The sequence below is a fragment of the Lampetra planeri genome, chromosome 8, assembly GCF_965212315.1.
Source record: "Lampetra planeri chromosome 8, kcLamPlan1.2.h2, whole genome shotgun sequence".
Classification (NCBI taxonomy): domain Eukaryota; kingdom Metazoa; phylum Chordata; class Hyperoartia; order Petromyzontiformes; family Petromyzontidae; genus Lampetra; species Lampetra planeri.
The window spans coordinates 816,930-830,812 of NC_136114.1; the positions used below are offsets into that span (position 1 = coordinate 816,930).

General features: G+C 43.4%; 1 protein-coding gene across 1 annotated transcript in view; it reads right to left on the reverse strand.

Annotated features, from left to right (window-relative positions):
• Positions 1–13,883, reverse strand: part of LOC144720439 (transcription factor SOX-5-like) — a 236,143-nt gene that overhangs the window by 73,704 nt on the left and 148,556 nt on the right. The window contains exon 7 of the mRNA XM_078597241.1: positions 12,785–12,864. Within this exon, the coding sequence (XP_078453367.1) occupies positions 12,785–12,864 (80 nt within the window). The remainder of the gene's footprint in view (positions 1–12,784; positions 12,865–13,883) is intronic.

The window sequence follows — 13,883 nt, forward strand, 5'->3', positions numbered from 1 at the left end:
CTATTTTGAGAGACGAGCACAGGATTGGAGGGGTAAGCCTGCTGTTTAAAAAAAAATGCTCTATGTTTTAATAATTCTTTCCTGTATTTGTGGAGCGTACGTTCACAGGAAGTTCCTGTTTTTTTATGCTAATTTTGGTCACGTGACCAGGAAGTTACGATTTTAGATTTCCACTGTACCACGCGGGCGTCGGCCATTACACAGATAAGTCAAGATGGCGCACGCATCGCATCTCAGTGAGACCACAGCCGCACTTGTCCATTGTGCGAGCTTAAGAAGCATTGTCTGTAAGTTGTTTATATTCCTATAATATTGGCAATGCTGTTGTAATGTTGGAATGACCGTTATAGTGATGTAAATGCCTTTATGGTGCCGTTAAGTTGTTGTAGTAAATACGAGGCCTAGTTAGTAACGAAGCCTGCGACTTTCCTTATTGTGGATGTTACTTGTGATTTAGTAGGTCGAGTCAGACTTGTGCCTATGTTGCGATCCTGAGAGTAAAGATGACGAAGTATCTCATCTACAGTTTAGTGTTATGTGTAATGCTGTACATTTGGGGTGCAGTGGGATGAATACACGATGTGCCTGTATGCAACGCACCGGCTTGTGCTTTGTCTAGTTGTTCAGTGGTAATGTAGGGGCCTGGTCCGTCCAGGATCTATTGTTATCTAAGACAATGTTCTGATGCTGTGGTGTTCATTGTGTTGGTGTTTCCGGATTATAACAGATGCTGTATCTGTGTTTTCTCACCAGTTTTACCTTGTTACAATCAATAAATGACGATTGGAGTTGGACATTCATCCTGGCTCCGAGGGTTTATTGAATGCAAGGTTATCTACTCGACTAGCGGTGCAACGCAGCGCACAGCGAGGCCGAGATAGTATTTATAAGGAAATGTTTGCCGAGTTATCAGAGAGATACTTCATCATGGTCGCTGGTTGTGGTGGATGACAAAGGGGAAGCCTAAGGAGGGGAGAAGCCCAAAATGATATCTGCTGCTGAAACGAAGTAATGGAATCAGCTCACATGCAGGCACTCAACGGATTGTTGCATGGCAAGACTGTGCGAGAGCGCAGTGGCTTGGGGAAGCCTTCATCTAACAAGGGATTGGTCATCGATGATGATGGTGAAATAAGAATGTTAAACCTGTATAAACCCGATTTAAAGCTTTCGTGACTGTAGGGATTCATCTTCTTGGTTCTTTCGGTAAAGTCACGTAGAAGGGAAGTAATAAAATAATAAAAATAAAACAATTCTCACGAGGTTTCGGCCACAACGCAAGAAGCCGTCCTCAGGTGAAAACTAGGTCTGTCGAGGCGACAGCATCTGAATGAAACAGCACACGTGCTTGGAGCATATATATGGAAGGGGGGGAAAAGAGCGCCTTGACAAAATAATATGCACATCAAGAGACATTTAGCATATTTATGGGAAATGCAGGTATGTGATTAGTACTACTCATGCCCGTGCATTATGCATTGATTAGCAGCATCAAAGGGAAGGGATATGGGAAATGCAGGTATGTGATTAGTACTACTTATGCCCGTGCATTATGCAGGATTAGCAACATCAAAGGGAGGGGATATGGGAAATGCAGGTATGTGAATAGTTCTACTTATGCCCGTGCATTATGCAGGATTAGCAGCATCAAAGGGAGGGGATAGGGGTAGCATTAATAAAGGGAAGGAGTGTTAATAGTATGTAGCTGCAGTAACTAGTGTAGTGTCTCACCAGGTAGCCAACGTGTTCATGGAGAAATTTGAGACTGACGCCATCCAGACTGCCACTCTATGCCCGACCTTATGGAAGAGGTACGTAGATGACACTTTTGTCATCTGGCCACATGGCCGGCCTGCTCTAGACCAATTTCTCGACCACATCAATTCCATACACCCAGCCATCAGATTCACCATGGAAGTCGAAAAAGATGGCAAGCTACCCTTTTTGGATGTCCTAATTAAAAGGAGACCTGATGGTTCAATGAGCCACTCTGTCTACAGGAAAGCCACCCATACGGATGCTTACCTAAAACCGGATTCCCACCACCATCCATCCCAGAAGAATTCCCTCATCAAGACTCTATACCATAGAGCTCAATGCATATCCGACCAGGAACACATTGCCAGTGAACTCAAACACGTACGCCAAGCTCTTAAGGCTAATGGTTACTCCGACTACACAATCCGCAAAGCCATCACTCCAACCATCAAGAAGGATCCTGTTGAGCCTTTCAAGACCATCACCTTACCCTACATTGCTGGGGTCACAAAAAAGATGTCCAAAATCCTGATAAAACACAAGATCCAGGTCCGATTCAACACAGTACAAAAAATCTGTGATCTGGTCCCGTCTGTAAAAGATGTGGTTCCAGACATACAGTACCCTGGCGTCTACAAACTAAGTTGCCTCTGTGGTAGCAGTTACATTGGAGAAACCAAACGACATGTCTCGGACCGCATCCGTGAACATGAAGCAGACTTGAAACACGGTAGGACAAACACCTCAGCCGTGGCAGATCACTGTTACAATTCAGTGGGCTCACATGATATTGACTTCTCCAAGACAGAGGTTCTCTGCAAGCCATCTGGCTACCATGAGAGATTCGTTCATGAGGCGATCCACATATACAAACACGGAGACAATTTCAACCGAGAAGATGGATTCTGGCTTAGCAATCATTGGAAGGACGTAATAAACCATTTCGGATCTTAACTGATTGTGTGCACGTTTACGGTGACTTTCAGACCGCGTTCCACTCACTGGCATTGTATTCTCTGCAGGGAATGGATTCTTTGCTCCGCTGCAAGTTTCCTGCTCCTACTCACCCATTGACATATTTCGTTGCTTCCTCTTAGTATCTTTCACAAGACGGTCAATGGTACAGGGTATAATAACAAATATAACATTTATATGCTTAATACAATGTACAAAGTTATATATAGTATCGTAATTGTATAGTCAATATACAGCAGTGTGATATACATTAGGGTGGCTAGAATAATACATAGTGCAATATTACAATGTATAAGGTTTAGGGTGGTTTATAGCATAACAGTATATAATTTAATGGTACTACTCACCCATTGACATATTTCGTTGCTTCCTCTTAGTATCTTTCACACGAAGGTCAATGGTACAGTGTATAATAACAAATAGTATAACATTTATATGCTTCATACAATGTACAAAGTAATATATAGTATCGTAATTGTATAGTCAATATACAGCAGTGTGATATACATTAGGGTGGGTAGAATAATACATAGTGCAATATTACAATGTATAAGGTTTAGGGTGGTTTATAGCATAACAGTATATAATTTAATGGTACTACTCACCCATTGACATTTCGTTGCTTCCTCTTAGTATCTTTCACACGACGGTCAATGGTCCAGTGTATAATAACAAATAGTATAACATTTATATGCTTAATACAATGTACAAAGTAATATATAGTATCGTAATTGTATAGTCAATATACAGCAGTGTGATATACATTAGGGTGGGTAGAATAACACATTGCAATATTACAATGTATAAGGTTTAGGGTGGTTTATAGCATAACAGTATATAAATTAATGCTGGGTTTGTCTATGGAAGTATATAGTACAGTGTAGACTCGTGTGATGTAAGAGAATAAAGTTTAGATGGAAGCATATTATATATTTTTTACGACGTAGAATTGTAATGTATTACTTACTGTTAGTAACTCAGCTTATTGTAGAGTATATTTAGTATACTGATGATACTATGTAGTTTATACTTTAGTTGTTTACGTGGTGGTTTTAGTTACTGCAGCTACATACTATTAACACTCCTTCCCTTTATTAATGCTACCCCTATCCCCTCCCTTTGATGCTGCTAATCCTGCATAATGCACGGGCATAAGTAGTACTATTCACATACCTGCATTTCCCATATCCCTTCCCTTTGATGCTGCTAATCCTGCATAATGCACGGGCATGAGTAGTACTAATAACATACCTGCATTTCCCATAAATATGCTAAATGCCTCTTGATATGCATATTCTTTTGTCAAGGCGCTCTTTTCCCCCCTTCCAACCCAGCTTATATATATGCTCCAAACACGTGTGCTGTTTCATTCAGACGCTGTCGCCTCGACAGACCTGGTTTTCACCTGAGGACGGCTTCTTGCGTTGTGGCTGAAATGTTGTGAGAATTGTTTTATTCTGTTTTATTTTTATTATTTTATTACTTCCCTTCTACGTGACTTTACCGAAAGAACCAAGAAGCTGTATAAACCCGTTATGCACTGGGATGGGAGTTCAAGGGTAATAATACATTGTTAGCAGATAACATCTAAAATATGTCCTGTCCATACACCTATGGCAGTGGTTCTTAACCTGGGGTGCACACAACCCCTGGGGGTGTGAGATGCACTTTTTGGGGGCGCAAAACATGCCAGGTTTTTTGAAAAGGTAAATAATCGAAAACAAATTAAGCACGGGCACGTAAGTACAACTACTTTGTTTCATCAAACTATACGTATTTATTAACATTTCACATGTTTTAATGATTGATAATCAAAGGGGTGCAAGGCAGCTGTATTAGGTTAAGAACCACTGACCTATGTGTTGACCAATTATGTCTGTCTGCATTGGCTTAATGAAGCAAACTCCAGACCGGTTTAAACCTCCTGAGTCGCATTAGCAGAGTGAAGCCTGCTCGTCAGGGGCTGCTGAATCTCGGCATATCACAGGAGAGGGCACTCCTCCCCGCAGGGATGGGGCCGCCCACGAAGGTGGAGTGCTCCAATCTCAAATGAATGTGAATAATACTGGGAAACGCTGGTCCAATAAGCCCATACAGCTGATGGACAAATATAAATATTATTATTTAAAGATATGGTTGATTTGCCTGTACCGTACAGTGTTTTAGATGGCAGAGCAGATCTGCATTGGTTTTAAACACATGGTGGCCAAGGTTGATGGTGATACTGGATCATTTATTGTCAATTCATCGGGCTTTTTTGGGGGAAAGAGAAACCTATTTCTTAGTCTATTTAGAGAGATGAGAAGGTTTGTGAATTCTCATAAATCCATGACCCACACCTCAGAAGCGTGAAGAGATTTTATAAATTAATCGTTAATGCCAGCTTCATCCCACATCCACTCGAACTGATAGATGTTCAAAAAGTTTGGATGGTTTTATGAAATGCTACCAAAAATATAAATGATATAAATTGTGACCTTTCAAAATATTAAAGTATAGATTACTTTTCATATGAAGGGCATTTGAGTTATACATTTGTATTTCTATATGGAGCTGAATTTTTTGCGTGCAGAGAAATGTGCCACTTCTGTATCTTGTGCCAAGAAGTAACAACTCTGCCAGCAATAGTTATGAAAATGTTACCCCAGGAACAGGTGCCCTGCCGTTCACAAACTCAAATCACCGTCGCTCTTCCCAATCTCTCATGGCCTATCTCAATTCATGACACGTGGCCTTAACTTATACCGATTGCAACTGTAGCTGTTTTGGCATCATCGGCCTTCGAGTCTGTGCTCTGCAACTGCGTGAATAATATATACTGTATGTACTTTCATTCGAATAGGATTTAAGAGACAGAGTAATCAAAATGTTTACTGCTCGTAGCGTGGTTAGGCCTCTGAGGTTCAACGCTTTAAGATTATTTATTTTGAATACCTCAAAAGGGATCGGTTAACATTTTTATGCGTGGGGCATGTTTCCCACACAGGATAAACAATTAAAATGTCATTTAAATTTTTATAAATATACCATTTCTATTTTAACGCGAGACGCCTGCAATACTAGTTGAACATAAAATAACACACTGGAGAATGTGAAGTGTCCATTTAAACCAGAGGGGATTTCGAATACATTTTATAGGAACATTTCAGCACGCAAATAAAGAAAAGCTGCAGATTCCTTTGTGTAAGACAGAAACTAGTAACAACTTGGTCCCAAGTTGACATTGCCTTTGCAGGTTGATTCTTATGATTCTGATAATTGTGTTACTTGCATCAGTTACAGAGTAAAGATATTTCCTTTTTCAGATAGCCCACTGATAGGAGATCAACACTTGCTGGCAGTGTACGGCCCTGGAATGAGACACCATGAACCCAGTAACATCATAACGAACACGATGTATGTATGTTGAACTTCTTTCGCACCGTACGTAGCCAACTATCCTAATTGGAGTGTGCGGGGGAAGGACAACAAAATAAACTCAAAAAGCAGTTCAAAAGAAATGAGTTTTAAATCTAGATTTTAAAGTGCACAGCTCCAGTGGCTTCCTAATATCGGAAGGAAGAGCGTTCGAGACGCCCACAGAAGCACATCTGAACGCGCGCAATGCAGTGACCGTTGCATCGAATTTAGTGATCTGTAAAGACCAGTGTTGTAGGATTTTACTTTTAACGCTGAGCATTGCCATATCAAGAACAAGTTCTGTATATCATGGGACTTATTGTGCGACAACAGATCGCCAGTGTATTTCTATACACTACACTCTCCTGGCTAAAGCAAATGCCTGGAACTGATATCAAGATACTGGATTAGACATCCAGGTTCAGTACGCCGACATTGACATTCGATACCTTAGCCGCTCATATGCTAAGTAGTGCATAAAGCAGGACACAGCATATTACAAACCGACTTTATTTATGGGTGCAATAATTTAAGTGTTTAGGAATGGCCATCAGTCAGCACTCATCACCGCCGGGCGTGCCCGCAGCACAACGCCTGCATGATGGCGGGGCTCTGGAAGCGGAACGAGGGCACCGCACAAACTTTAGCAGCTCCATTGAACAGCCAAACCTGCGCGGCCAGAATATCACAAGCACACCAAGTTGGGTGCCAACTGATCTACGTGCATTTTTATAGTTTCAAGAGTGATCTCCTGTAAACGTGGATTGTGCTAATGAACAATCCCAATCACTTCCATAGGTAAAAAAAGGAAAAATACTAAATAAATAATTGTCTCAACGTCCCAAGCAAACGTTTCCAGAACGGTCTGGAGACCCAGTGATGCGTTCCTCTGGTGTTACACAACGTACCACACAGCCCTTTTCTCCATGCTTCTTCCCCTACCCACACTGCTCCACTGTGGAGATCCCCCATCATTATTTGTTTCTTTCGGTTAAGTCACGTCTAAAGATAAAATAATAAATTAAATTAAATAATAGAATACGACGTTTCGATTGCAACACAAGCAATCATCATCAGGTATAATGAAATAGCGACATAAAATCTAACCAGAAAACTATAGACAGACATATTAGCAGACAGATGTCACCAAGATAGATAGAGCAACACAGGTAACAGAGAGAGGTGGTCGTCTCTGTGGGGTGGCCTTAAATAGACAGAGGAGGGCGGACGCAGAGAGAGGGAGGGGGGTTAGAGAAAAAATTAGCATATCAATGAGTGGACAACAAAACGTGGTGCTGCAAGTGCGATGACACGGCAAGCAAGCCTGAAAATCAGGAGAAGGACACACTGAAATTAAATAACCTAGTAAAATATCGAAATGTAATGTAATACAACACAGAGGGTCGGTCAACACACAATTAACGCATAGCCTGGTTGATTACGTATTTCAAAGATTGCTAAGTTAGAATTTAAGTGTGAACATTCCAAAGAAAGGACACAGGCAGAGAGAGCAAGTAGTCAGAGAGAGATGTGCCGTTTGTCCATTTCTCCACCAACAAAAATTTATAGAAAGTGGGGGGTAAATAGTTTTTATAAAAGGTTTCTGAAAGTTGTCGACCCCCCCCCCCCCTCAAAAAATATGTTTACCCCCGCGTAAGTATATATACCTACACACCCTATATACAACAGAGCAAGTAGTATCTATTGAATCTGTATTTGTATCTACTGATTGCACAGTAATATCTACTGAGCCAGTAGTTGCTACTGACTGTTTAGTAGTATTTACAGACTGTAGTAACTACTGACCGTAGTAGTATATACTGGGCCTACAGTAGTATTTACTGACTCTATTGTAGTAACGACTAACTGTATATTAGTATCTGCTGACTCTATAGTAGTATCCACTGACTACAGTAGTAACTACTAACTCTATAGCAGTATCTACTCACTCTATAGTAGTATCTAAGACTCTAGTAGCTACTCACCGTAGTAGTATATACTGACTGTAGCAGTATTGACTGACCGTAGTGGTATATACTGACTTTTAGTATCTACTAAATCTATAGTAGTATCTACCAACTCGATAGCAGTATCCACTATCACTACAGCAGTGTCACCGACTGTGGTGGTCTCTGCTATCACTACAGCAGTGCATACTGACTGTGGTGGTACCTGCTATGACTACAGCAGTGCATACCGACTGTGGTGGTACCTGATATCACTACAGCAATGCATACCGACTGTGGCAGTACCTGCTTTCACTACAGCAGTGCATACTGACTGTGGTGGTACCTGCTATGACTACAGCAGTGCATACCGACTTTGGTGGTACTTGCTTTCACTACAACAGTGCATACCGACTGTGGTGGTATCTGCTATCACTACAGCAGTGCATACCGACTGTGGTGGTACCAGCTATCACTACAGTAGTACATGCTGACTATAGCAGTATATATCAACTCTATAAAACAAACTATGAACTTGACAGAGTGCCGTTGTGAGGCCTAGTCCCGTACAAAGTCCGCGGCCTCGCCTAGATTGCCCAGCCGGCCGAGGTGGCACCTTGACAGGCTGGGGGTTGGGCCGCTACCCTCGCCCTCCCCCATCATCCCCCCGCCTGCTCTACAATAATAGTTTCTAAGCGCGATAATATTAGGATCTACCGACCCTATAGTAGTAGGTGCACACATTGGGGGGGGGGGAGAAGAGAACATGACACTTTGAAGAATTTACCTCAGCGTTGTGTGTATTTTTTTTTTCATTTTTAACGCGAAAGAGAATTTCCCCCTCCTCCCAACGAACGCGTGTGTGTTGCATGCGCAAATGTGTGCTTTGGCGCACTCTATAGCAGTATAATAAATTGTACTAAATGGTTAATTAAACTACTTTAAAGTTGACGGATGCAAAATTGGAATTGCGTTGGCTCACCACGGGGCTATTGCGTGGTACCCGGGTACTTTTTTTTTTACGTAAACCCTACGGTTCGCAAGCTAAATCCTTCGCAAGTTTCGTCCACAGACAGACAGATTCTGATTGGTGAGTCGGTGGGAACGCAGGGGCTAAAAGGTTGACGCGTGCACGACCAATGGAGAGGGGAGGGCGGGAGGTGTGGGGGGTGGATCGGCCACTGAACGGAACGGAGGAGGACAGTTTGTCTGTCCCAGCTTGTAAACACCGAGCGTCTTTCCTTTCCTATAATTCCCCCCAACGAACACCTCGGAAGCATTCCTGGGACTTTACTATGGCGGCACACCAGTTGTGAAGCGCTGCACTGGAGTACGGTGATGAATATAATCCCATCCCAATTTTTGTAAAACATTCAATGCAATGGATTTACATGATACATTCCGGACGGATCTAAGGTAATGCACGTGTGCCTTAAAACTATGAATCGTAATACTGTGATAAAATACAATAATTGAAATATTTCACCTGGAAACTCCTTTCCAACGGATGGTCTCGTTGGTAAGGGTGCCCAGGATACCGAATGACACTCATCGCGTTGTCGATTGGCACGACCGAGACACCATTGTCATGGCACAGCCAACTCACAAAATGCAGTGTGAGTAGCATTTCTTGGCTTTTTCCGTGACCTTTGCAAGCGATCCACATAACAGCGTTGAAAAGGCATTGGTTCGCCCAAATTGTTCAGTCTGGAAATTGTTAACACATATTAGTTAAAAAACCTCACATCAAGAAAGGGCATATAGCAAACTCCATATGAATAGCTTGGCAATGTGCCAAACCAGTTGGTCGTGGAGTAGATCAATCATGAAGTTAGAAGCAGGTGTAAAGCATAAGGCTGATGCTTGTAATACCAATTAGAATCATATTTAAAACAACGCAAATCAACACCGTTCCAGTTCCATGAAAGAGAAAACCAAAGCCGAGCTGCAATATAAATTATACAGCAAATTCACAAAGGACACGATGCTGCATGCGGTCTGAGCAGACATGGTAGGCCTACGCCCACGTAACCCACAATATGCCTGCTCTCTTTTCAGGTTTCACAGCACAAAGTGCTTGCCACAAATGAGCCACAATACTTTGCTAATCTCGTCAAGGACCATAAACCATTGCGCGAACTCTGGTCATCCTCGCAGTGACTTTTGGTTGGCCATCGAACAAAGACGGTCACTGCATCACGCGCTTTCGGATGCGCCATCTGTAACGCTCTTCCTTCCACAAGAGGTTTTTTGGGGTAGATCGCCTAAATATAAATGTGCCGTTAAACCAGCCACCACCCGACACAGTGAATTAGTCAGGTTTGTCACGCAAACAAAACATAGTGAAATTAGTCACTAGTTCAGCACACCAGTGTGTTGAACAGTACACTTACAACATTTTCAATTCAAGTACGACGTTTCGCCTATGTGTTAAACTGCTCTGCCTTCTGATATTAGGAAGCCACTGGAGCTATGCACTTTAAACCAATATCGAAAACCCATTTCTTTAGAATAGCTTTTTTGTGTTAAGTTCGTTGTCCTTCCCCCACACATCCGATTAGAACGGTTGGCTATGTACGGTGCGAAAGAAGTTCAACATACGTACAACAACATACGTACAAGCTAAGCTGGACCGAGCCTGCACAACGCCCGGGTGGATGACCACCGCACTGCTATCGGAGGCTGCGGGGCTGTGCTGCGCTACACTCTGCGGAGGCAACGCAGCAACATCCATTGTATGATCCCACCGCTAGCCCTCCCTGCCTTTACCAACCCGCGCTGACCAGCATGTGGTGAAGTATGGTCAAATACATCCCCACGACCCACACAGCATGAGGGAGGGCCCTCGTCCAGGGATGTACGTGTACACATATACCAATAGAGAATATGAAACAAATTACATTTTGACATTGAAACAAGTGTCCCTAATGTGTGAATTAAAATAAAGAGGTATGGGGTAGGTTTCCATGGACATAAGCCTTTTTAAAATCAAATTCATGGTAATGGATACACCCTGACATGATGTAACAAGCCTCTGCTGAGCACCGCAGCCTGCTTTCTGCACTGTGCAGTGACCATCACAACATCAGCAGCAGCACTGGTGCAATGTGAGAAACTCCACACGCGTGGAGGACTCCATTTCATCTCGCCGTGTTCAATCAATACACAGCAGGTCACCACTGACCGACTCACCCACGCACTCACCCACTCACTTCCACATCCATTTACTCGTTCACTCACCCACTTACTCTCTCACTCACTCACCCACTTACTCCCTCACTCACCTACTTTCTCACCCATTCACTCACTCACCACCCACTTACCCATTTATTCACCCACTCACCACCCACTCACCACGCTGCTGGTCACAAAACTGTCCTTCTCTACTTCTTCCCGCACACTGCTCAACTTGGGAATTCCCTCTCCTATCATCATCTATTTTCCCCAAGCTCTTACAATAATAACCTTGCTCAAGTGAAGAACTGTGTTCACTCTTATCCATTATAATGTTGATGATTGTGCTGTTTGTTGCTTGCCACTTAATGATTTGGGCTTTTGGGCCTGTGCTGTGTAACAACAAAAAACCCGAGTTCGAAACAGAAATGATGAAAGACGCTTACAATAACACCCAGCAGCGTGATCGTCGATATAAAAGAACATAATTTTACAATGCTCACAAAAAAGCTTATCCATATAGTTCAGAATTCGTGTAAATTACCATTTACTTTCTGGTTTATAGAAATGCACAATATTCCTTGAGAGTTTAGAGCCAGAGTCACTGCGAGTGTGCAGTTGAAATCCATTTGTAAGTAAACTAACAGCAGCAAAGAAATGACCACCACGAATCACATTCCCCGCGGGCGTGAAATGTTACAAGTGTGCAGAGAGCTCAAGACCAGCGATGGAAAAGCGACCTCAACCACCGCGCACGCGCGACTGGACTAAAGATCGCACGGGAGCCACGAGACGGCACGGGACCCCCTCGTCTGATCAGAAGAAGCCCCCCTCGCCGTGCCAGCAATCTCAACGTTTGGGCTAGAGGAGCTTCACTTGCCATGACCTTTCACCCAGACACACCCCCTCTGTTCAAGTTCAACGCGGCGTCCATGCAGGACTTAGCGGGCTCTCAAACTGACTCTAGATGAAATGCAAATACAAAAATGTGGGGAAATGCACGTAAATAATATTTGTAAATAAATAGCACAGGCATTTCAAACATTCGCCAAAAGCCAAAATAGTCTCATTCCAGTTGGTGGAAATTTCACACGCGCTTTGGTGGAATAACTCCTTGTGCTGAACCCCCCCAAAGTGGTACGCATTTGATCAACCCTGGACCAACCACTGATAGGCCGAATTGATCCCCAATTCGGATTTGAACTTACAATGTTCAACTTTATGAATGGGAGCTTGCCACAGCGCTCACATTAACTGTGTTAATTTTGAAAGCCAATTGTTTTGTAACGCTGCTGTAAATAGCGAGGGCGTAACTCCTCGCCTGACTCCTCTCTCGCCGTCCAGGCTGTCGTGGCAATGAGTGGCCGGTGCCAAGGCATTCAGGCCCGGAGATGTTGGTAAACTGTTTGGCGTTAAGCGGAAAAAGGCTGAGCAGAGTCGGCGAGTGTTTTTCGGTGAGCCACGATGGCTTTGCCGTGTTGGCGAGTGGTAACCCATGAGCAGGGGCAAGAGGGGGACGTGCTGCTCCATACCTGCAGCTGGAGAGGGCTCAGTCCCGAGGAGGCTGCGGCAGACATGGCTGACGGGATAAACTGCATGTGGAAAGGGTCACCTATGGAGGTCAAAAAAGAAAACACGTTAAACACAAAGCGCTGATATCCACACATACACTCAAGCACTCTGCTGCGAGTGTGTACATACGATGGTACCCTACACTGGCACTTCTCAGAGCACCAAACACGTGCACGCCTGCGCTCTTAACTACGTTTTCACAGAAAGCAACACAAGCGTTTTTTACGGAGAAATGGCTATGGACGTGGGCTGCAGGGTGCATAGGTTTTCATAGCGGGACATCTACATTAACATTTTGACCACTGTGCACACAAGCGCACGCTCAATAAAGAATCAAGGAGCACAATTCACTGACAACCCTGATGCTCATACATGCACACACACACAAAATGTACGTTTTTTAATATTTCGTTTGTGAAGCGTCCTTCCCCACACCTTCTATTTGCACGGTTGGCTACGTACGGTGCGAAAGAAGTTCAGCATACACACATACATACAAATTATTTGGGCTGTCTAGGTTGCAGCATCATCCATACAATTCATTTTTGTGCGCGTGTCGCTGCCAAACTGACTTTGCAATTCAATTCCTGCGCTTGCAACTTCTTGTGCGGCGGCGGCGAGGCATAGTTTTTTTTGTATTTGCATCTTCAAAAGCAATGCTAGCACAGGTGGCGTACAAACTGCTACTGCTGCTTCTGCTGCTGTTAGGCAGCCGGCATTCGCTGTTGCTGGAGCGTCGTGCCCGGAGACCGGTGAGGGCCCTCCAGCCTACGCTGGCAGCTCTGACGACGGTGAGGGATAGCCACGGCCACACAGAGGCGATGCGCAGTTAGCGTTGATTGGCAGTTGTTGCTGCCGTAAAGGGAACTAGCAGGTGTACGTGTAATCAGTCACAGATTCGTTCAATTTACCGAGGTCATAAACAAATTGCCATGGTTTGTTAAAGTGTTTTTTTTTACATTCTGAAATCTATCAGACAGCAACGGTGTGGGGCTTGAATAATGAAAAAAGGATTACTACATCAAAGTTCAACTTTTCATCATTAGTTTTAATTTTCTC